At 40.4% G+C, this 24,891-nt stretch overlaps 1 protein-coding gene and 1 long non-coding RNA gene across 2 annotated transcripts; one reads left to right on the forward strand and one right to left on the reverse strand.

Annotated features, from left to right (window-relative positions):
• The first annotated feature begins 52 nt into the window (after positions 1–52).
• On the forward strand, positions 53–6,720 carry LOC117133412. The gene is made up of 2 exons (XR_004457198.1): positions 53–4,500; positions 4,531–6,720. It is a non-coding gene; the product is annotated as an uncharacterized LOC117133412 (long non-coding RNA).
• Positions 6,721–6,947: 227 nt separating this feature from the next.
• Positions 6,948–7,391, reverse strand: LOC117126754 (glutathione S-transferase T3-like). The gene has a single exon (XM_033275787.1). The coding sequence runs from the start codon at positions 7,389–7,391 to the stop codon at positions 6,948–6,950; it is 444 nt and encodes a 147-aa protein (XP_033131678.1).
• Between the last annotated feature and the right edge of the window lie 17,500 nt (positions 7,392–24,891).

Here is a 24,891-nt window from a genome sequence, read left to right on the forward strand (position 1 = left end):
GGATTTTTTAGATATCCGGATTCAGATTGTACGGATCCAAGATTTTACTATCTTGATTCGGGTCCAGGCACCACAGATATCTTATTTTCAGAGCGGATCCGAAGAGGATCTATGATCGAATCCGGATCTCGGATAATAAGTCTCAGGCCTACCCTGTGGTCAATTCCTATCCCCATTTATTCTTCTTTCTTATAAAAATTAAAAATCTCTTCACTTTTATTATTATTGTACTGGAGGAGGTTCGCGCTACGCGCAGGATTTGATGAGTCTGTTTTTACATAAAATATAATTTTGTATAAATTTTCTTTTATGTTAATTTGAGCATGAGTATGATTATGATGTTGTATACACCAAATTTCAATTATATAACTAAAATGATCGAATTCTTAGTGTTTTTGATGTTTTAATCCTGAATTGTAAGTTTTTATAGTGTTTTAAGTTTTAAAACACTATAAAATACATAAATCAATCGGATTCGATCAAAAGAGAAGGAGATCGAGATTTCTAATACCATTGTATCCTTTTGTGAGTGTTTATAAAATATTGAAGAATGAAGTTCTCATTTAGAGGAACTATTTTTCAAAGTTATTAGAATTGTTTTGTAGAATGTTAGTAATTGATATTATTAACAATTGTTGTTGCTTTTTTGGCATTTATTTGTTTCTTTTGTGTTATATTTTTTGGTTATATTTGCTTATATTATAAATTAATCGTAATAATAAGTGTATTAATAAGGAAAAATAGAAAATAAGAAGAGTCAGACAGAGCGTGTAGTTCTGATTGCATCGAGTCACATCAAATCAGCTGTGTGTAAACACTGAACCAGCCTTGAGACGGTGTCGGAAAGTGGTGAGACGTTGACCATTCACAGTGGCTGGCATGAGAGTCGACTGAAACAAATCTGAAAAAGAAAGCATAATCAACAAACCGTTTCAAAAAAACTCATTCAAAAGAGGTTCAATAAAGATCTAAATATAAAAGTTCTATACTTATGAATGTGAACGCCCCAATATTTTAAAAATACAATAACCATGAGATTTAAGAACTGGAAAACCTTTGCATCAAGGAGGAGTTTAGTCGCACCTCAATGGTGGAAGAACATCGGCCATCTGAAGAACAGATGAGTTAGCCAGCCATTATACTGCAAAAACGTTTTTGATTATCACAGGGGATGATGTTCAATTGGGGATGATGTTCAAGAGATGAAAGCTTACCTTTTTATAGGTGGAGAAACACTGATAAAAGAGGGATACACAGCATTGAATGAGACTGTGACACCCGATTTGCATAATAATAATAATAATAATAATAATACGATAAATAATAATATCTGAAATTTCCATTTATAAATACTTAAAAGTCAACATCCATGCTGGAAATCCATAATATAAAATAACATCCGAAATATAAATAACGACATAAGTCCGAAATATAAAGACAACATAAATCCGAAAGTCTGAAATAGGAAATAACATAACGATAAAAGTCCAAAGGCCTAAAAGCCCAATAACGATAAAAGAGATAGAAGCGATAGTAGCCCAAAATCCCAATAGCACCGGTCCGATAATCACTTCTGCTCGTCGGTCACACCTGAAAGGGGAAACAAAAGGAGGGGTGGGCAACATGGGAGTTGCCCAACAAGGTATGAGATGCCCCACAAACCACTGACTCAGTTCATAGCACTACAACTATGTAGGCCTAGCTCTAGCATGAAACAAACACGGTGTCTAACACACCACACAGAACAATCATATGCCTATTGCACCATACAACGACAAACAATGCGATGATAGTACATATGTATTCTTTGCACCCCGCATTTTCCTCATAAGGATATACGTATATAACTCAGTAGTCCACTCTGTACCCCCACAATCCAAAAGGCGTTGTTAGTACAAACATCTTTATACCCCGCAATCTCCACAAACAAGGCATAGCTAGTACAGACGTCATGTGCCCCCGCAATCCACAAACATAGGCAGCCAGTACAGACGTATCTGTACCCCGCAATCCACCACAAATGGACTCGCATATATATACATATATATAATCGTTCTTAACATCAATCATTTCACACAATTGTTGAATCCTCTATTATCCTATTTCCGATTTAATAGTCAATAATAATAATAAAAAAAGACTCTCAAACAGACTCGATTCACAGAGACGGGTCATGTTTCAAAACTAAATTTTCCATAACGGTAGTACTAAAATAGTTCGGTATTTAAACGGAGAAGCCCTCACCTTAGCAACAAGAAGACGTGGTCTCTATGAACTCCTGATGCTCAAATAGACTCCAAATCTGAAATCAGGGCAAAAAATCGAGCCAGAACGCCTTTCGAACGGTTTAAAACGGGTCTGCTCAAGATTTATAGAATAGTCAACTCGCTGGTCAAAGATCAATTTGGTCAACCCTTGACCAGAAATCAATTTTTCCTAACCGGCCTGTTTACCTTAACCGAACCGAAATCAATTTAAAACCGGTCAAACCAACCGGTTGACCGTGTTGACTCACCGGGTCGACTCGGCTGGGTTGGCGAGTCGCCCGCGAGTCACCGGCGCTGGTCATCGGTGACGACTGCGAAGGGTGATACCACTCAAATTACCTTAAGGAGTGATTTATACTCTCTCAAATAAGAGGTCGAGTTGTAGTACTTAGGGATCAAATTTACATGGAGGTAGGGAACCTAGAGATTTTAATATGATTTGTTAAGAAAGATGTTTTTAATAGTTTTGAAAGTAAATTGCAGTTTTATATTGAACAAGTATTTGTTCAATAGCAAGTTTTGGGGTTTTGGTGCTTAAAAAGGAAATAGCTAGACTTAGGATTTTTATTCAGGTAAGTTGGAATTATAATCCTGTAGATGCCTAATGAGTTGCATGCATGATAACGTAAAGCTCAACTATTTGATCAACAAGTCTTTCGGCCTTTGCGAGCATTGACTTGTTGACTATTAACTAGATCTATGATCTAACTCTCATTACATTGATCTATAGAAAGTGTCGATCGATATTCCAATGGGCGTATCGATCGATACACCTATTGCACCGCCGATCGATTATTCAAGTATGATATCAATCGACGCACTCTAGTCAAGCTTTCTGCGCAGGTTGAATGAATGCTTACTAAGCTCACTAGATCAGCTCTCGCCTTGCTCATAGCAAAAAAAAAGTTCAATTAGAATGTTTTCAGGATGAGAATTAGCTATGGCTTTTATCAATCAATCCTAGGGCAAGTTCTAGGTAGCTAATCTAGACACATGCATTAATGAACAATTCTAAAGATGATTATCACAACTCAGCATTCTATAGTTGGGGCTAATCTCTCCTAACCTATTTAAACCCTAAAATCTAACAAGAGAACTACTCAGACTTGGCTAATCAATTCATAACAATAGTTAAGTATAAAAACTTCATAGAATAAATAAGATAAATATCAATGGAGCAATCACAAATTATAACTTTGGATCTTCGCTCATATCTATCAATAAAACAATGAAACACAAAGAAAGCACACTTTGCCTCTAACATGGCAGCAAAGCTTAGATAATTAGGGTAAAACACGTCAGGGGCAATCTTGTAAAATAGTGAAATCTTGGGCTTCAAGTCGGCTGTGACCAAACAGGTTTATGCGTGCTTTGCTATCGATCAACACCATTACTTGTGTATCAATCGATTCTAGCTCTCCAATATCGACCGATTGTCGATATCGATGGTCATCTCGGGTGCTTGCTCCAAATATCTCTAAAATGCTCCAAAATCATCACTTATCTCCAAAACATTCCTGATCTTATAAATATAATAAATAGACTTTACAATAATATAAATATTAGTAACACCTATAAACTTTGAATGAAAACGGGTCAAATCCATAGTCTATCAAAGGGTGGTGGCTTACCGGAAGAGTCACCGGTGACAGCGATGCGGCGGCGTGGCAATGCGGCGGCGGCTTCCCAGCGTTGGACTGACGGCGGCCGAGCACGACGGCTCTGGCAAACGGCGGTCGGAGACGGCGGCGCGCGCGTGATCTTCCAGAGGCGCGTGAGGGCTCGTCCGGACTCCGATTGCAGCGCGGTTGGTGTCTATGGCTTTGTCTCGACGAGAGGAACACGATGATGGTCTTGAATGCACGACATTTTCAACAGTTAGGAAGTTCTGTTTGATTTACTAAAACGGTCGAAACTGAACTAAATGCATGGCGTTTTGCGGTGGTTACCTAGGGGTGCGAATGGTGGGGACGAGTTCAGCGCGGTCACGGTGTGTGGTGGCTCCTGTGAAGATCTCAGAACTCTACAATTCAACTTTCCCATTTCTCTTAACTCTCTCTTCTGTTTTCCAATTTTTTGATGTTTTGGAGAAAACAAAGTGGATAGAGGTAATTTTTATAGAAAAATACCATGGGCTTCTGGGAATGGATTTGAGCCTCGACCTGAATTCTTTGGGCCAGAATTTGGGTCATTACAGAGACATCTGCTTGATTTTCGTTGATGGAGTTAAGAGGTTTCTTAAAGCCGTTGATGGAGTTAAGAGGTTTCTTAAAGCCGATGAATCAAGACATCGTAACGTCTTCGAGGGTAAGAACGAAAAACGAAAAACGTTTCATCTCAATCGACATTCAGAGACTCCGGCTTTGGTTTAGATCATCACAAAACACAGATTGAAGAAGACGATTGGTGAGATCGTGAAGCAGATCGTCTCTCCCAATCAGATTGGGTTACAAAACTAAATAAGAAAATATGAGTCCAATAAGCCCATAAATAATCAAAACCATAAAGAATCAAAACAAAGCGACCAATACACAATAAGACATTAATGAAACGGTGAGTTTTGTTTCAGGGGACAGGTGTCGGCATTTCTTCTCTCTATTTAGTGACATGGCAGCCTAGGAGAAGAGAGACACTCCTCTTTATAATAATAGAGAAATAATATAAAAGGCACTGTGGTCGATTCATGTCCCCACTTATTCTTATTTTTTAAAATAAAATCTTTTCACTTTTATTATTCTTGTATAATATAAAAGGCAATGTGGTCGATTCATGTCCCTACTTATTCTTCTTTCTTATAAAAGTTAAAAGGCTCTTCACTTTTATTATTTTTGTATAGGAAAATTAGAAGCAATAACCCTAAAATTAATTAAGAAAGTAAAAACATAATTAATACGGGAAACCCTAATGGGATTCTTAATAAATATTTAACTAATAAACTTAAGTTAAGAACTTTTGTTAAAAAAAATAATAATAATCTGAGTGCTCCAATGGTAGAACTTAATTTAGGGTTCTTAAAAAAAATTATAAAACATTGTTTTATTAAAGATGAAATTTATTTATTAAATAAAACATAGTCAAAGATAACATTTAAAATATAGATTTTAAAATAAAAACATTAAAACATAGATTAGTAAAATAAAAGATAATAATTTCAAAGAAACATCCAAGCTCAGTTGTTATGTTGATCACGTCCAAATTTACGCCATATATGTTCAACCAAATCAGCTTTCAGTTGTTGATGAACTTGTCTATCACGAATTCTAGTTCGAACACTCATCATATTAGCGATATTTGTAGGGATATCTGTAGAATACGTGAGATCCACATGTAAACTTTTGTTTTCTTCTCTTTGTTGGAACTCTGAAACATCAAATTGATTGTATCCATCTCGTTCGTCTTCTACTATTATATTATGGATCTTCTACTATTATATTATGGAGTATATAATACATGATCTCATAATTTTGCCAATTTTGACATTATTCTAAAAAAGTGTTGGATTTTTAACAATGGCAAATCGAGCTTGCAAGACTCCAAAAGCACGCTCGACATCTTTTTGGGCAGCTTCTTGATGTTGAGCAAATAAAACTGCTTTCAGCCCTTGGGGAATTGAAATAGATTGGATAAAAGTTTCCTATTTTGGAGAAATACCATCGGGTGAGATAGTAAGCGAAATGATACTCTCTTCCATTGACAGAGAAAGTCACTTGCTGAGCTTGACCTTTAATTATATCATCAAAAATAGAGAAGCGATCAAGAATATTGATATCATTTAATGTACCTGGAGGTTCAAAAACACATGACATATCCATAGGTCATATGAAGCAAGCACCTCTAAAGCGATTGTGAGTTTTCCTGAACCACGTGAATATTGACATTTCCAAGCGGTGGGACAATTCTTCCACTCCCAATGCATACAATCGATGCTTCCAATTATCCCGGGAAATCCACGATGCTCTCCAATATCAAGTAGACGTTGAAGATCAGTCGGTGTTGATCTTCTTAGGTACTCATCACCAAATAACTATATTATTACTATATTATTCCTTCCACAAAATTTTCCAAACATGACCGAGTAGTAGTTGTATCGAGCCGGAGGTATTCGTCAACCGTATCAGCCGCAATACCATATGCCAAAACACGAATAGCTATTGTACACTTTTGAAGTGTATAGAGACCAAACCTTCCAAGACCATCTTTCTTTTGTCGAAAGAATTGAACTTCATTGGAGAGTCGATCAACAATATGCATGAACAATGGCTTGTTCATTCTAAATTATCGTCAGAATAAATACATAGTTTACACAAGAATACAAGACTTCAATTCAGTCTGTGATTCTTCCACTCCCAATGCTCCACTCTTTCACTCTTTCAAGACCAGAAAGTAATGACACACGACAAGGCATCAGAACAAGAAAGCGTTTACATAAAATAAAGAGTAGCCATAGTTAAAATATAATAACTTCATGACATTACAAGAAAAAAAGACAGATAATTAAAATACAACAAATAACAAACAAGTCATTAGACTTAAACTTCAACAAACAACAAACAGAAAGTTAAATTCCGCGACCTCAACACCTACGACAAACAAACTTCTTCTTAGACTTAAACTTCAACTTAAACTAATTAGACAACAAGTCATTAATGAAATTTTTCTTTAGAGCTTCTTCATACTCAGCTAGCGGTTCTTTTTTTTTGCAATTATACTGTCAAGCAGACTCATCTTTGACAGTCTTTCTTTCATTGCCAAATCCTTCTGTTTAATGGACCACATACTCTGAAACTCAGACAGTGCCTTCCCCTCTACCATCGTCTTCTTACCATGCCCTTTTGCTGCCTTAACACCCGGTGGACGATTGGTTCCTTGGTCATCTTCAGCAATGTTGGTTTCATTTGCGTGAGAGCTTGATGATTGTGCACCGTCATCACACTTCCTCTTTTTAGCGTTTCCATCAGTTTTAGAAGTAGAAAGGTCACACCATTTCTTGTCATTGCGCAGCTCCTTCCAAGCATGTTCAAGACTGAATTTCTTTTTATGGTTGTTGAATAAGATTTCATGAGATAGTTTGAGAACATCATTCCCCTTTTTGACCGCTACTTTTTTCTCTTGTTTTAGCTTCATACGACCCACAAAACTTGCTGACTAGGTCAGTTATCTTGTGCCAACGTTGCTTACAGTGACTTGGCTCTCTGTGTTCACAGCCTGCAACCTTCAGACTTGCCGCGAAGTAGGCTGCAATCCTTTTCCAGAAAGTACCAGATCTTTGTTCATTCCCTACAACAGGATCTTTGCGTGTGTATAACCACGAGCTGATGAGCACAACATCATCTATTAGCGTCCATTTCCTTCGTTCTCTACGCTCTGCAGGAGTGTCTTCACCAAAGTTTGAAGCTTCAGTACCTTGAGTGTCAAAAACATGGATTTGTGATGAAGATAGTTCGACACTATCGTAAACTAAACAAAAGACAGTTTCTTGTTGCCTATTAAGAAGTTCAACAAACTTTTGACTTCTGCGTATATGGATTGGAATCCATATCCGAATATGTCAAAAAAGAGAGAAAGAAAAGAACAATGTTTTTGATAGATGGAAGAGAAGAAGGATTGTGTTTTATAGAAGAAAGAAAGAAAATAACATTTGCGTTTAATAGATGAACGCATTCATCACACCCAACCAAATCGATTGCTCATATATCTAACACATTCATCACATTTCAACATTGATTTCTATCTAACCATTACATCAAATTATTACGTAACATAACCATAATCTAACACTAACCAAAACATTTATTAACGACCTACGAATATAAACAAGAGAGACTTACATAAGGAGATACAATGTGTGTTTGTTTCTCGCTGAGAGACACAATGTGATTTTGGCACACTTTCCTTCCATTTTCTCCCGCCAGCTGTTCTTTATTTGCCAGAACTACCCCTGCTTGTTGTAAAGAGAGTGTTTTCTTTTTAGTAGTCATGTTGCTTTATTTGTAACTACTAGAGGTATTCCAGCGCTACGCGCCGGGTTTGTACGTTTTGTTGTATAATAAGTTGTTAAGGATTTGTTGACCTATTTGGTATTGGTTAGTGATAGTAATATATTTGTCTGTTTTGTAATTGTCCAGGCAAAAGATGAATATCATAACTTGTATCTCATATTTGAATGAGAATTAAATATAATTTGGATAACATAATATATATAGGTGACAGTTGCACCCAATTAAATATAATTTGAATAATAAAATGAGTTTGTATCTTTACATATATCAAGTGAAGGCTTTATATACTGAATCAAGGACACCTCTAATCGACACATACTTCTTAGAGATATATTTCTCAACCAACACATATTCAGGCTGTGTTCTTTCGTGTTCTAATTTGATTTTATTTAAATATAACTTTAACAATACCACTCATAGGCGTTTGTGTGGAAGTGAATGCTGTGGATTTTCCGGAGCTTGGGCTGCAAGCCATTCTTGTAAGAGGATGCGGGATAAGAGGAGAATGCACGGGAACATGAATAGTAGAGTTTATATGTATATGATAAAAAAATAAATTTTAATAGAATTTTGGTGTCAACCTTTTACATATCATTAAGGTTGAATTTGTTGGAGCTTGGGTTGAAAGTTATTGTTGTATAAGGATGTGGGATTAGAGGAGATTGCATGAGAACAGAAAGAGTAGGGTTAATAAGTATAATATATTAAAAGGGAGGGTTTTTTTTTTTTAAAAAAAAAAGGAGCAGCAAACAAAGCATAGAGGTACAAATTGAAAATTAACATAAATCTATAATTCTGTAGCATCGGTCCATTTTCATAAGGAAACAATGTCATTTTTCGGGAGCTTAACTTGCGATTTGGTACTTTTCAATACACGGTTATGGATATATTTTATTGCATTGGTGATTTTATATTTGCGGTATGTAAATTTGAGTTTCTGATTTGGAAACAGTGTAGTTTAATAAATATAGAAATTTGTAATGGTGAGAAAGGAAAATATCTAAATGGTGTGAAAGAAAAAGAAAAATATTTAAAAGAAAAATATCGAAATGAGGAGAAAAGTGACATGATATTGGAGATTAGCACCCAATAAACCTTTTTATTTATTTATTTTATAAGCTGGCATCATAAATTACATTCTCTACATACCAGACAATTTATTTTTGTACGAAGCCATTGATCTGCAAGGAAAATGGAAATTATGTCCGCAAGTAAGAGAGTAAAGATTGTTTCCATCGTTGTAATTTCCGTAGCATAAAATGCATATATCATTTTCCTCTTCCGTAGTTGGAGGCCTATTAGTACTCTCTAGATCGGTGATGATCAGATCAACGTCTAGTCTTGATGTTGCGTTTTGGTTATAGTCTTTGATAGTTAGAGTAATTTTGATTAGCTAAGATATTGATGTCGTCTCTTACTTCATTCATCATGTTTTGGATGGTTTCTTCGATAAGGTATGTTGAATTGGGGTGGTGAATGTCATGGTATGTTAACATGTATTCCATGCTTTTGTTGTTGTGAGTGTTGTGAATGTCATGGTATGTTAACATGTATTCCATGCTTTTAATTGGATGATAAGGGAACCGTACGGGAAGGTTTCCCATCACACGGCTAACCAACTTGATCTTCCGCTTCGTTGGGACTAAATGTTTCTCTCTCTCTCTCTCTCTCTCTCTCTCTCTCTCTCTCTCTCTCTCTCTCTCTCTCTCTCTCTCTCTTTCTATCACTCTCTCTCTCTCCCTCTCTCCCTCTCTCTCTCTTTATGATTATGCCATTTGTGGCAGAAAGTTACACAGAGAAATTAATTCAGGATTCATATTTAGTCCAAACAACATGCATTTTTTGTCTCTCTCTCTCTCTTTCTTTCTAATTTTGATCCGTATGAGACAACGGTAAACGAACAGGACCACAATAAAATACAAAAAATGCAACTTAAATCAAAATTTTCTAATTTTTCTTATATTTTTTCTCTTTTGTTTCATCTACTTCCATTTTCACTTGTCTCACTCAGTCTATACATCACTTTATATATTTTCGAGTTTAGCTGATTAAAATGTAAAAATAATTCTTGTTTTTAAATCGTGAGGTTATTTTCATTTCTTATTATTTAATAATGATAAAGATATATATTTAAAAATATATTTATAAACCGATTATTTACTTCTATAATAAATATTGTATTTCGTACATTGGTGTGAGGGAATATATATTTTATTTTTCATGGGTCTTTTAGCACATGTGCCCAGAATGTAACTGGTTTTCGTTAGTTGGTTGTATAGGTTTGAGTAGTATTTTAAATGTGGGCACAATATTCAGCCGACAGTTTTAAGCACACAAACTTGTTTGATCTGTTGCAATTGGTGTTGTAAGAATGTGTTTAGAAAATTTTCTTCACAGAAACTATAAAGAATGCGAACAACCGTTTGTGGAGATCAAATTTAGTATTGCAAAATAACAAAAGATTTCAATATATCTTTATATATTATAGAAAATTATGAGAATAAACTACACTACAAGATAGATTGTCATGTTTAGATTTATCTGCTTTGCTCAGCCCCGGAAGAAGAAGATCATCAGAAGCATACGACGTAAAGTTTTCCGGTTAAACGCGGTTAATACTTTGAGATTATCAGCAACAAAAATTCCATCCTAGAGAGCAACATACTTCCTATTAGAAGGTAATGCAGTTACACGGCTCAAAGAATTTAAATCTTTAGAATCATCAAGAAAACCCAAGGAAATGATATCCCTCACCTCCAATTTGTATAAGTATGGTGCAGCGAGCGGCTCGACCTCTGTATCCTCAAGCTCCAGGCTTCATCTTCAACCTTATCCACTAAGCAGTCAACAACCTTTTGACCTGAAGTTTCCGAGTCAAAGAATAAATGAGTGCTTGAAGTGGTGTTGAGGAATAACCGACCTGAACAGAAAGTTAGCTTAAGGTTAATACGAAGATGAGTTAATTGACGCATTTGAATAAAACATCGCTATTATGTTCCAGATGCAGAAGATTAAAAAGACACGTAGTATATCACCTCTAACATTTTTCTGGATTTATACCAAAACAAAACCTTAGGTTTTGAGCCAAAGGCTTGAAATTTTATATGAAATTTGTAGGCTATGCCGTCGAACACACTTCAGCATATATAGACATCCCTGCAAAATTACAATTATGTTAGTTGGAACGTGGAAGCATTGACCAAAGGTATTTCAAGGGTTTTATCGCCATGCATAACATCATCATCTTAGTATATTGAGTTCGAGATCACATAACATGTTACTGCTGTAGTACTCACCCATGGTTCTTGATCGCAAAAGCTGTAGAAGAATAAAAAAGAGCAGCAACATGAGTGATATTTAATCCATTGGCGAACCTATTTGACCTCGTTGAATTCACCACACCACCCATCCAAACAACGTGAGAAGCAGCAACTGTAATGCAAAAGGAAAACACAGATCATCATTGTTTAAAGTCAACTTTAAAGTTCTAACTTAAAAAGCAAACAACCTTTCTTCTCCTATTTTTGCTTGCACAATGATCTTTCCTAAAGCAAACAAAATCAAATCCAAGAATACTCAGAAAATAACATGAAACGTTAAGTAAAGTTGATTACACTCATTGTCAAAGCTTACATTTACTCTGCCTAGCAAGAATGAACTCCGTGGATTGCGCACTACTATTATCATCTTCAACCACTTCACAGAAAGTTTGGAAATGCATAATTAGATTACCAAAGCATTGACCTGAAGAACACGTTTTTTTTTTGCTTTAGGAAGATGATTACGCTATAACTTCCGGTTTGGGCACACGCTTCGGTAAGTTACTGAGAACGTAATGGGAACACCTCTGAATTCTAATCGTGACAGGAGAGTCACCAAACTGTAATTTTGGTTTGCTTCTTGCAACATCAAAAGCACTCAGATCAACAGATCGTAATGAACCACTTACAGGAAAAGTTAGAAAACTTTAAATCGTAAATTAAAAATTGAAATAAAGTTCCGGCTAAACCTTCGCATTAATAAGTAGCATGTCGATCACCATCAGCTCACCGCCTTTTTCACATTGAGGGCGTCCCAAATCGAATTAGTCTCATCTGAACAGTTTCTCTGCTGCGGCCAACCTTCAGCTCTGATAAGTGAACTTGAGAAGTCACCATGTGGAGAGGTGTGGTGTTTTAGTGATAATGGACTCGAATTCTAGAATTTGAAAAGCAAAAAGATTTCGCTTTATCGCTCATACGTTTCATCCTCATTTTTATATGTAACGAAGCAGGTGAAAGGTGAGTCGAATTAAAAAAGGATTGAAGAGTACGTAGTGGGATTAGTTGATTAATTGTCATCTGAGAAGATGAAAGGGAGTCGCCAAAGTTGCGTTTTTTTTACTCTGGCGAAAGGAGGAAAGGTAGGGTTTCTCTAAGGTAATTATAATTTGGGCCAAAACAACTAAATGAGCCCAAACTGAAAGTAAAAAAGATGTCTAAACTTGAAACATATCGAGAATAAATGCTTTAAAAGGAAGACACATGTCTTCAATTGCCCCCTCCTTTCCTGCTGACGTGGACGCATGAGGAGAGAGACAAGTCTGTTTTATTATTATAGATAGATAGATAGATATTATGGTTCAGTTGTAATAAATGTAAAGGTATATTGGATACAGCTAATGGGTTTTTGGTGGGAGAATCAAACGAACAAGAGATCCAACGGCTGTGGATATTATAGTGTCTTAGACTGGGGGTTGGGTGCAATTAAGAAGGATACGACGTTGTTTCATTAAGTAGGTTAAAGCCATTAATTTCCTCCAGGAGTTGTTTCTCTCTTTTGATTTTCAGATCTGAGAGAGAGGACTAAGGTGAAAGAGGAAGTGAGACCTCTTGTGTCTCTTTGTCCAAACAGTTTCGCGAAGCAGACATATCAGCGGTTAGTTTATTTAACTTCGTCTTCAAAAGCGGTTTCTTGGGTTTTTATGGTTATGATTTAATGGTTGCTGATGTTGAAGTTGTTTTTTGTGTTATTTGTGGTGTGATAAGCAGATTGGTGAGATGTGTTTGGTGATGTGCGGTGGTTGGGTATGTGGTTCAAACAGTAAATGGGAATTCGTAGTGGACAAGAAAAGAATGGCCAGGATGGTAGCGGTTGAAATGGGAATGTCCATCAAAGAGCTAGAACGTCTAGTGCTTGGTGAGTTCCGTGTTGGAGAATTGGAGTATGGTGTTTCGTTGTCTTACTGGCCACCAGATAGTTTGGAGCTTGCGACGGGGATTAAACACCATCTGTAGTGCTGACGAGCGATGGAGCGTTGATGTATTTTTTTCACGCATATGAAGGTGAAGGGGTCAATGAATCTGTTTGCTATGGTTGAACGTTTAGGAAGAGGTGTTTTTCAAGCCTCTTTAGGTATGAGCGTTGGTTTTGATACACCCGTAATGAATAAGAAGCGTGCTGGTAGCCGTATTAGTGTGAAGGGGAAAACGTCTCGAGTGTGGGGTCTAAAACTTTTCCAAAAACTAACTTCATCAATGACGACAACATTGAGCTGGTGGGGGAGGTGGAGAGGTTTGAAGAAAGAATGAAGGCTGAGAGTATGGCCATAGGGGTAGAAGATTTTAGTGGTTGCAGTGAAGGTATTGATGGTGATTATGTTGGTCCCGAAGAGATAGATGAGAGGGATGTTAGGCCAAGAAGATATGACTATCAATTCTGGGAACCACTAATTGCTAGTGATTTGGGTGGATCAAATGCTGTGGAGGTCATATTCAACGATAAAGAGGACCCTGGTCTGGTTAAGATGGAAGCGGCTAGACGAGCCCACAGTTCTTACGCTTACAATGGGGAGCGTGGTCAGACGTCCCGTGGATGGGGGGACGGTGATGATGAAGCAGAGGTACCCATGGATGATTTCTCGTGGATGGGAAGAACTAGGGTTGGTGGTTGTGAATCACGTGGACATGATACTGGTGGACGGGACGCAGGTAAAAGAAAGTTAGGCGACGTGGATGACGAAGAGTTTGACATTCCTCCTTTATATGATGACACAGAGTACGAAGCTGCTGAGATACCTGGGCTCGATATCGAAGAGGCACATGGTGTGGTGCATGTTGGAAAAGTGTATGGTAGCAAGGTTGATTGTCAAATCGCTTTGGCTATTTATGCCATCAAGAATCAGATCAGATTCACACAGACTCGTATGAAAGTTGACTCATTTGTGTGCGAGTGCCCGGAAGAGAAGTGCGATTGGCAAGTGACAGCACATGAGATACGCAGTACTGGGTACTATGAAATTCGAAAAGCCCAACTAGTTCATTCTTGCCCAATTGAGGGTCGGAATGGTTACATGAAGAGAGGAATAGCCCGAGTAATTGTGGCCGTGTACAAGGCCAAATTTAAGGAGCCAAGTAAAAGCCCTAAAATGGGAGAATTGCATAGGCTTGTTATGGAAGATCTGAGGATATCAGCTTCTTACATGAGCGATATTTTGGAGCTTGCGACGGGGATTAAAACACCATCTGTAGTGCTGAAGAGCGATGGAGCGTTGAAGTATTTTTTTCACGCATATGAAGGTGAAGGGGTCAATGAATCTGTTTGCTACGGTTGATCGTTTAGGAATATATTTTTTTCAAACCTCTTTAGGTATGAGGGTTGGTTTTGATACACCTGTAATGGATAAGAAGCGTGCTGGTTGCCGTTTTAGTGGGAAGGGGGAAAACGTCTCGAGTTTAGGGTCTAAAACCTTTCCAAAAACTAACTTCATCAATGACGACAATGTTGAGCTGGTGGAGGAGGTGGAGAGGTTTGAAGAAAGAATGAAGGCTGAGAGTATGGCCATAGGGGTAGAAGATTTTGGTGGTTGCAGTGAAGGTATTGATGGTGATTATGTTGGTCCCGAAGAGATAGTTGAGAGGGATGTTAGGCCAAGAAGATATGACTATCAATTCTGGGAACCACTAATTACTGGTGATTTGGGTGGATCAAATGTTGTGGAGGTCATATTCAACGATAAAGAGGACCCTGGTCTGGTTAAGATGGAAGCGGCTAGACGAGCCCACAGTTCTTACACTTACAATGGGGAGCGTGGTCAGACGTCCCGTGGATGGGGGGAAGGCGATGATGACGCAGAGGTACCCATGGATGATTTCTCGTGGATGGGAAGAACTAGGGTTGGTGGTTGTGAATCACGTGGACATGATACTGGTGGACGGGATGAAGGTAAACAAAATTTAGGCGACGTGGACGACGAAGAGTTTGACATTCCTCATTTATATGATGACACAGAGTACGAAGCTGCTGAGATACCTGGGCTCGATATCGAAGAGGCACATTGTAATAACCCTCACGAGCAGATATTATTTTGGTCGAGAAAATTCTTTAAGATCAGTTTGAAGATTGATCGATCAGAATTTAAATAAAAATCGACACGGTGAATTAATCTCGACGGGGCTGTCTTTTGGTCGAAAAACTATCTCTTGATGGTTCTGGTCGAGTGTTAATTATTATTGTCGATTTTTATTCATGCTGGACGAGTTTATTTAGAGCAGGACGAGATTCGAATGATGAAAAATATTTAGTCGAAACAGTTTGAAAAATATCGACAAAACTCTAAAAATTATTTCTGAACAGTCACTTGCCTTGCACTTTCTAGCCTACTTGCTTCCTCAGTAATTAGGTCACATGACCTGCACCTACTTGCTTGTCTGCTTGCTCATTAGAAGTCACATGCTGGTCACAAGCTACTTGCTTCAGCTGCTTGTAGCTTTCTTCATGGGAAGGAAAAGTTCAGCTGCTTGTGCTGCTTGGTGTGCTGAAGCATGTCTCCAGCTGTCTAGCCTCAGCTTTGCCTTGTGTGGGAGTAAACCCTCATCTGAAGTAACTCCTTATGCTTTAAAACACCTTCTTTTCTCCTCTGGACGTTCATAACCTGCAGCATAACAAGAGAAATTTTCAGAGAGAAAACAATGAGAAAGAAGAGAAAAAGTGAGAGAAAAATCTGAACAAAAAATATGGGAAAATTAGCCACGACCTTAGATGACTTTGTTCCATCCTCTAGCTCAGTTCCCTGCTGTGTAGAAGATCAGAAGGTGAGGTACCCAAAGTAAACCCTAGGTCTTGTTCTGTTTTTGTGATGAACCAATTCTGACTTATGCTTTTAAAACAGTCCAGCCATGAGTTCAGTTTCAAGGGGAGGATTATCTGAGTTCATATGGCCATCAGTTGCTGTTGTAAGCTTCAATCTCTTGTCTCAGACATGTCTTGATCAGAATCAGATGTTATTTAGTTAAGCGGTTGTCATGGATCAATTGTCTAACCTTTCTTCGGTTCAGATTTATTTATTTCAGAATAAATCAGTTTGCTGGAATAGAATTATCTCATCTACTATAAACTGATTGGATTTAATCTGAAATGAACTGGTCATGGTCTGGACTACACCTAAGCTGAACTGATTAACCTTGTTGTAAACTGAGCTGTTAAGATCTGATTTAAATATCTTCTTCAGAACCGAACTGTTGGATTGAAGATCATGTTATGAACTGCTCTGTTTCAGGTCAGTGGTCGAGAAAAGTTGAAGGATAAGACTGGTTCATCAAGTAGAACCGTTTTCTGTCTAGTTGGATGTGACTAGAATGGGACTTGTTTCAAATGTTTTTCGAGTCAAAATGAGTCGCAAGGATAACTAGGATATGCTGGCTTGTTCCTTTATTTTAGGATAGATAGTCATGGGTAGTTACCTAACAGTGATCTTTCATAGGAGAAGCACCAAGACAAGCTTGAACGGGTGGACCGTACGTATCGATGTTGCTATCATCATGCTCGAGTTTTCTACCCTCATGGCCGGGTTCACTATCGTCGTTTTAGGAGTCAGTAACGTCATTTCTAGTGGGGATGCCAATTCTTTAGAGATATATATGGGACAGAATTGATACATCGAATACATCTTCGGACTCTTGTGTTATCAATATCAATCTTATGATGAGCCGTACCAGGACCAGAGCCGTACAATCCTGAATTGTTCATCATTTGTTTTAAGCTTAGAATTGATAGCTCGACTTTATTACAAGATGGTAGAAGCACATGAAGCATTTTGTTTGCAATGAGACATCATGAAGCTTATGATGCAAAGAAAGAAGCAGTTGGGACCATAAGATACCGAAGAAGGACTAAACCGTTCGAGGTATACTTTGGTTTGAGGCAGATTTGGGAGTCAACACTCAGAGCAGAATATTGACGTGGCCGCTGTTCAAAGAATTACAAGAAGGATTTGGCAGCAAGCTATTTGGAGATGAACGCTATGAGTTGTTACTCAAGAGTCAGGAATTACTTCAAGGAGTTGAGATCGAGTTGGACTTGATTTCAAGAGTTCAAGAAGTATTATTTCTACACAAGGTATGGGACCGATTGAAGATTTAGTTTATGGAGTTGGTACAGTGGGATGTTTCCACCAAGAGGTTCAGGTCGAGTTAATCATATACAACAATTTCAGCATCGAGATATGTGGTCGAGTGAATTTCATTCATCGATTATGGTTTGAAGAATAAGCCAAAGATCATACAGAAAATCTTTGGGAACTTAGCCAAGAATTTTGGAGAAGATAAAAGACTATGGAGTTTCAAAGCTTCGAGGAGATGTTAGAGTATGACGTGAATGTTAAAGAAACTATTATTTCTGAAGAAGTTAACCAAGTCATGCAGACCGTTTATTTTCCAACCGCTGCAGATCAAAGGTCAGTTTCAAGAAGTGGGTTAAGTAAGTCGTTGGGAATGATTTTGGGTGTACATTTCTTCAGATCAAGATCGAGGACCTTGAGTCGTTATGGTTGTGACTAGCACAGACAGAATGGTCTTGATTGTCAAAGTTTGGGAAATCCTGGAACGTTTGCATCATTCGCGCTTTGGTGGTTCTTGTGAAGAGTTCGGATTTTAAGTTACCATTTCTAATGAAGTTACCCGATCTATGTTACCTATACCTAAGATAAGACTTGTTGAACTTGTTCGCTTTTCCTTACCGTTAGTCCACATCCAAGTGTTAGGCTATTTGGGTAGAGCCTACACTTTATGGTTGACTGGACCGTCAATACCCCTGAAAGGTCCAATCACATGTGTTGGGGTCAAAAACGGTTGCGACAAATTTAACATTCAAAACGTCCGAAGAAGAAAATAAGAATTTCTCCGATGAATACTTTTCGAAATAGATTCTTTCTTACGAAAAAGCTTTACGGAAGAAAGAATCGAGACGTCCGACGAAAGCTCAAAACAGGTCGTTACGCAGCGACCGAACGTCCGTCCCGCTCGGTCGCTACCGAGCCCGAGCCAAGCTCGGTCGCTACCGAGCCCGAGCCAAGCTCGGTCGCTACGTAGCGATCGAGCCCGAGCCAAGCTCGGTCGCTACGTTGCGACCGAGAATCCGTCTCGCTCGGTCGCTACGTAGCGACCGAGCGTTCGTCTCACTCGGTCGCTACGTAGCGACCGAGCGTTCGTCTCACTCGGTCGCTACGTAGCGACCGAGCTCAGCCAAGCTCGGTCGCTACGTAGCGACCGAGCGTTCGTCTCGCTCAATCACTACGTAGCGACCGAGCCTGAGCCAAGCTCGGTCGCTACGTAGCGACCAAGCGTTCGTCTCGCTCGGTCGCTACGTAGCGACCGAGCGCTTGTCCCGCTCTATCGCTACGTAGTGACCGAGCTCGAACCGAAGCTCGGTCGCTACGTAGCGACCGAGCGCGAGCCAAAGCTCGGTCGCTACGTAGTGACCAGGCTCGAGCCAAAGTTCGGTCGTTGCATAGCGACCAAGCTCTTCCAAACATCGATACAACACCAGTCCATGCATTCTAGTCAAACCTTCAAAGGCTATCTCCCGAAGACCGTAGCAAGCTCAGTCCATGTTTTCCGCTGTTCTAAATCATCGATCAAACTTCGCGGATTAGAAACCGCGGAAAGTTCGTTCTTTATCGAAAAAAATCGTAGTAAACGCTTCGAGTCGGGAGACGACCCAAAAATGGCCTAAAACACGACTCGGGGCCCATCCTACTATTTCTTAACCAAAAGCCCGTAAAACCACAGCACGGTTTACGCTTGGTTCGTATCAAACAAGTCGTATAAGCCGAGAACCTATCGCGGACTTTAAATCGATACGAATCAGGAAGAAATAACAACAGGAAAAACGATAGCCGGCTAGTCACCGCACAATCCTTAAACCGAAAGTAAACCTAGGTCTTGCCCTAAATCCAGCGCACTGGTCTCTAACATCTCAAGGCATGATATCGAAAGATAAGAGATTCCTAAACCCTGCCTCTATGTTTATATTCGACATCTTCAGCACCCCCGCAGAGTTCACATCTCGCGGAAGAACTCTCGAAACAGATCTCGAATGAAACATTTCACAATCAAAGAGGGATATGAGACGACAACTCATCACCTTCCTCTCCACTATTCACAAACTCATAAAAAGCGCCATTCGATTATCTTACCATAAAAAAAAAGCCACGGAGCGGCAGGGATTCAAATCCACACACGGCCACTCCCGAAATACAAAACAAGGCCATTCAAGGCCGAAACATAAAAACATAAAAGATCTAACCCAAGTCATCCTCAGAACTCACGCCCCCTCTTCACCCGCTGCCTCGTCCGAGCCTGGAGCCGCGTCACCTCCGTTTTCTCCGACCATCGGGTCTTTCCCCTCTGGGTCTTCTGAACACGTCGGAAGGAAGCACGCAGATTTCAGGTCAGCCAGGATAAGACCGAAATCTCCATCACCGGCCGCCATATCTCCCTTGCAGCCGGACAGTCGGGCCTCTCCGGCCTCCAAGGTCGGGGGAGTCTCACTTTGGAACAACCGAACCACGGCCATCCCGCCCTCAATCGTCGCCAAAGCTAGGTCCCTACTCCGGATACACTCGAGAGAACCCAGGGAAGCAGAAATATTCGCCAAGCGAGCCTGAAACTCTGCGCGAAGGGCATCCGTGGCCTCTTGGATCCCGCAGCTCGCTAGTCCCGCATCACCCTCAATCTGACGCTGGAGCCGACGCACCTCCGAGGATTTGGCCTTCCTGGCCTTCTTTTCCTTAAGCAAGGAACTCGCCGTCTTCCCAAGGTCCCTCTCGAGCTCTCCTATCGCGACCTCGAGCTTCGACACTTTCGCGGAGTGAGAGTCCTTGACAGCCGTCAGCATGGTCTCGGTTTCAGACCATCTGCCCTGAAGCTCCACCAACTCCCCGGAAAGGCGACTGGTCTCAGAACCACACTCGCTGATCATCCCATCGATCAACGATATGAACTGCGAACGGTGAAAATTCTTAAGACTAAGTCCGAGAAAGAATGCACATAAGACGATCGAGAATTCAAGCAAGAGACAAACCTTTCCGTGAAGTCCCGATGCTAGGCTCGATCCACCTGGCTGCGAAGTCTCCCCGTCACCACTCTTGGCAAGTTACCTCTTCCGACTCTTAGGCTGAGCAACCGGAACAACTCTAGGAGTGCGCAACGCCAGAACGATTTCTTTCCTGGCTGGAGGAGGAGGCATAGAGTCAGCGGCTTTCTCCTTGTCGTCGACAAGGATCAGAGTCGTGGAAGATCCCGCAGGTAGGGCTTGCGGAAGAGGAGCCATGACCTCGGTCCCATGACCCGGGGCAACAACCTGCGCAGAAGAAGACGGGAACTCGGAGCCAGTTTTAACCAGTTCTTTCTCGGCTTGGCGACGAACTAGTTTCTCTAGGAAGGAAAGATGACCGGCAACACAAGCCGGCGCTTCAGTCGGAGAAGTCAGAACCGGAGCCGGAGAAGTGGCCTCGCCCATCTCGACGTCGGAATCTCTCTTATCACCTTGGGAGGAAGACATGTTAAAAGGAGAGGTTCTGGAACTAGAGAGGTTTTTGAAGGAATGAAGAAGGGAAGGTGTGAAGAAAATGAATGACAAGAGCTCACTACTTATAGAAGTATGGGTTCGGAATACTATCTCAATAACTTTTCTTCCGCGGAGTTTAAAGTGTGAATTTCGTCCAATACGCTTAACCTTGTCAAAGTCATCTATCCACCCGCTAGAGTCACAACTCTAACGGGCTGGGGGGCTAACTGTTGGGGTCAAAAACGGTTGCGACAAATTTAACATTCAAAACGTCCGAGGAAGAAAATAAGAATTTCTCCGATGAATACTTTTCGAAATAGATTCTTTCTTACGAAAAAGCTTTACGGAAGAAAGAATCGAGACGTCCGACGAAAGCTCAAAACAGGTCGTTACGCAGCGACCGAACGTCCGTCCCGCTCGGTCGCTACGTAGCGACCAAGCCCGAGCCAAGCTCGGTCGCTACGTAGCGACCAAGCATCCGTCTCGCTCGGTCGCTACGTAGCGACCGAGCCCGAGCCAAGCTCGGTCGCTACGTAGCGACCGAGCATCCGTCTCGTTCGTTCGATACGTAGCGACCGAGCTCAGCCAAGCTCGGTCGCTACATAGCGACCGAGCGTTCGTCTCGCTCGGTCACTACGTAGCGACCGAGCCCGAGCCAAGCTCGGGCGCTATGTAGCGACCGAGCATCCGTCTCGCTCGGTCGCTACGTAGCGACCGAGCATTCGTCTCGCTCGGTCGCTACGTAGCGACCGAGCGTTCATCTCGCTCGGTCGAGCTCGGTCGAGCTCAGTCGCTACATAGCGACCGAGCTCGAGCCAAAGCTCGGTCGCTACGTAGCGACTGGGCTCGAGCCAAAGTTCGGTCGTTGCGTAGCGACCAAGCTCTTCCAAACATCGATACACCACCAGTCCATGCATTCTCGTCAAACCTTCAAAGGCTATCTCCCGAAGACCGTAGCAAGCTCAGTTCATGTTTTCCGCTGTTCTAAATCATCGATCAAACTTCGCAGATTAGAAACCGCGGAAAGTTCGTTCTTTATCGAAAGAAATCGTAGTAAACGCTTCGAGTCGGGAGACAGCCCAAAAAGGGCCTAAAACACGACTCGGGGCCCATCCTACGATTTCTTAACCAAAAGCCCGTAAAACCACAGCACGGTTTACGCTTGGTCCATTATATATATATATATATAATAAAAAGTCGACTTTTTTTGTGACAACCCCCCCCCCCCCCCCCCGTGGGAACTACCTGCCCCGTGGACCCAAGGCTCACAGCGCTGCAGCGCACCGACCCCAACCCCTTTATTATGAGTTCTCACTAACTCCATAATTAGGTTGTTGGTGAGCCTCGAACCCAGGACCTCACCCTTTAACAGCATTCCCACTGGACAAGCTGTCACCAATTGAACTGCAGATTAATTGGTGACAGCTTGTCCAGTGGGAATGCTGTTAAAGGGTGAGGTCCTGGGTTCAAGGCTCACCAACAACCTAATTATGGAGTTAGTGAGAACTCATAATAGAGGGGTTGGGGTCGGTGCGCTGCAGCGCTGTGAGCCTGGGGTCCACGGGGCAGGTAGTTCCCACGGGGCGGGTTGTCACAAAAAATCAATTGGTGACAGCTTGTCCTGTGAAAATGCTGTTAAAGGGTGAGGTCCTGGGTTCGAGGCTCATCAACAACCTAATTATGGAGTTAGAGAGAACTCATAATGGAGGGGTTGGGGTCGGTGCGCTGCAGCGCTGTGAGCCTGGGGCCCAAGGGGCAGGTAGTTTCCACGGGGTGGGTTGTCACAATAATGTCAAGTTTCCGCGGATAAATACGGAAGTTTTGAAGATAATTGTGAAGATCGGGATATTCCATTTTTATGCTATGACGGCTTAAGGGCAGAAGAGTAAAAGCGCAAACCGACCTTGGAGCTAGTATATAAGGAGTCTTAGGCGAGGAGCATAGAGAGGGGAACTTTTTCAGAGCAAACTTAGCACTTAGAGCAATTTATGCAATTTTCCGTTTTTGTTATTTCGAGCTGCTACTCAATTAGGTTTGGCCGTCTTAGGGTTGCTAGAACTAGGAATCTCGCCGACAGCTCTCGAGCCCAGGCTTATACCTTGTTGTAAACGCTCATACGCAGATTCGGAATAAGATCTACTTTGCTCTCTTTTTTCGATTTCTTATTCTTATCGTTGTTATTCTCGTGTTCTGATTGCTTGACGTGTGGTAATTAGCAGATATCTAGGTCCTCTGGGAAATTAGGGTTTTCTTAGTTTCCTTATTTAAACGGAAATCGACAGTGAAAATTTCGGTTCCCACAACATGTTTGCTTCTTATCCCATTGTGTGTTGTGTGTATTTTTAAAATTGTATGAATGATTGAAATTAAAAAAAAAAATGTGAATTGTGATCAAGGTGTCGTAAGAGACCTTGCCTATGGATGGAATTTTCCGTCTATATTGTATTTGATTCGGGAACTACAACTAGCTGTAAGTAGGATTCACTTTAGTGAATTCAAGTACCCGTTCTTATTCTTGGAAGTACTGGCTGCTAGTTAAAATTTGTGGTATGCCTTTCCCCATTCCATAGTACTTCCGTTAGAGCGGTGTGTTTCTATCTAGACTGAGATTGACTATCTAGTTACCGAGCTCAATTAGGATATTAAGGAAAGAAGTCTTTTGAAGAGGACCAGCTATTGTTGGTCTACAATGGTATTCTACCAAGTGTTCGAGTATCACTCAAATCAGTATGGCGTGTTGAAGAACTTTTGGGAACAGGTGAAGAAGTGTACTCTAGTAACTTGGTTGTTTAGAAAGTTGAAGATGAAATGGAGCAGAGTAGAAGACATTCTGATAATCAGGAAATATGTAGATGTGGTTAAGGCATTGAAAAGATGGTCGACATCTAAAAGTAACCTGTTTAGTATTCTTGTTGAACTTGGATCAATAGCCTAGGGATCTCACCAAGTGGTTCTTGCCGAGTTCTAGTAGTAGTTAGAAGATTATGAAGAGCATTTCAGATAGATCAGAAGTGTAAAGAATACTGTAAGTGAAATCATTCTTGGAATGGGTGAGTGTGTTTATTTGAGAGTAGTACCCCTGGTCTGAATCATGTTGGCGTGATTGATCATGCATGTTCTTGTTTGATTGTTGCACGGTTAATCAAGTTAACATTGACTAGACTGGAGATGTTACATTCATGTATGGCACATCACCTCACGTTCCAAATTTCATGTTGTAGTTATGGGGGAGAGCCAAATAGAAAAGGTTGAGAAGTGATAGTCTACAGATACAAGATTGTTAGAAAAAGTATGCAGACCGCAGTTGACAAGAGTTGTGCAGAGTAAATAATTTGGTTATCTTGAAAGTGGCTGCTCAGAAAAGAAAGGATCGGTTAGGGGAATCAAGGGATCGACCAAGAGTTGTTTGGATATGGGAAGATTAAGAAAAGGTAAGAGCTACTATCCAGAACTCCTTTCAGAGACTGTTCAGTAAAGAGTGTACAGCTACATTTTCAGAATTCGGGGACAAATTCTTTTGAGGGGGGAAGAATGTAATAACCCTCATGAGCAGATATAATTTTGGTCGAGAAAATTCTTTAAGATCAGTTTGAAGATTGATCGATCAGAATTTAAATAAAAATTGACACGGTGAATTAATCTCGACGGGGCTGTCTTTTGGTCGAAAAACCATCTCTTGATGGTTCTGGTCGAGTGTTAATTATTATTTTCAATTTTTATTCATCCTGGGCGAGTTTATTCAGAGCAGGACGAGATTTGAATGATGAAAAATATTTAGTCGAAACAGTTTGAAAAATATC

This window comes from Brassica rapa, chromosome A01, assembly GCF_000309985.2.
Source record: "Brassica rapa cultivar Chiifu-401-42 chromosome A01, CAAS_Brap_v3.01, whole genome shotgun sequence".
Taxonomy (NCBI): domain Eukaryota; kingdom Viridiplantae; phylum Streptophyta; class Magnoliopsida; order Brassicales; family Brassicaceae; genus Brassica; species Brassica rapa.

What these genes read in the sequence shown, in the direction of transcription:
- LOC117126754 (XM_033275787.1), bottom strand. Translation starts at nt 7,391, where the DNA reads ATGAAGCTAAAACAAGAGAAAAAAGTAGCGGTCAAAAAGGGGAATGAT.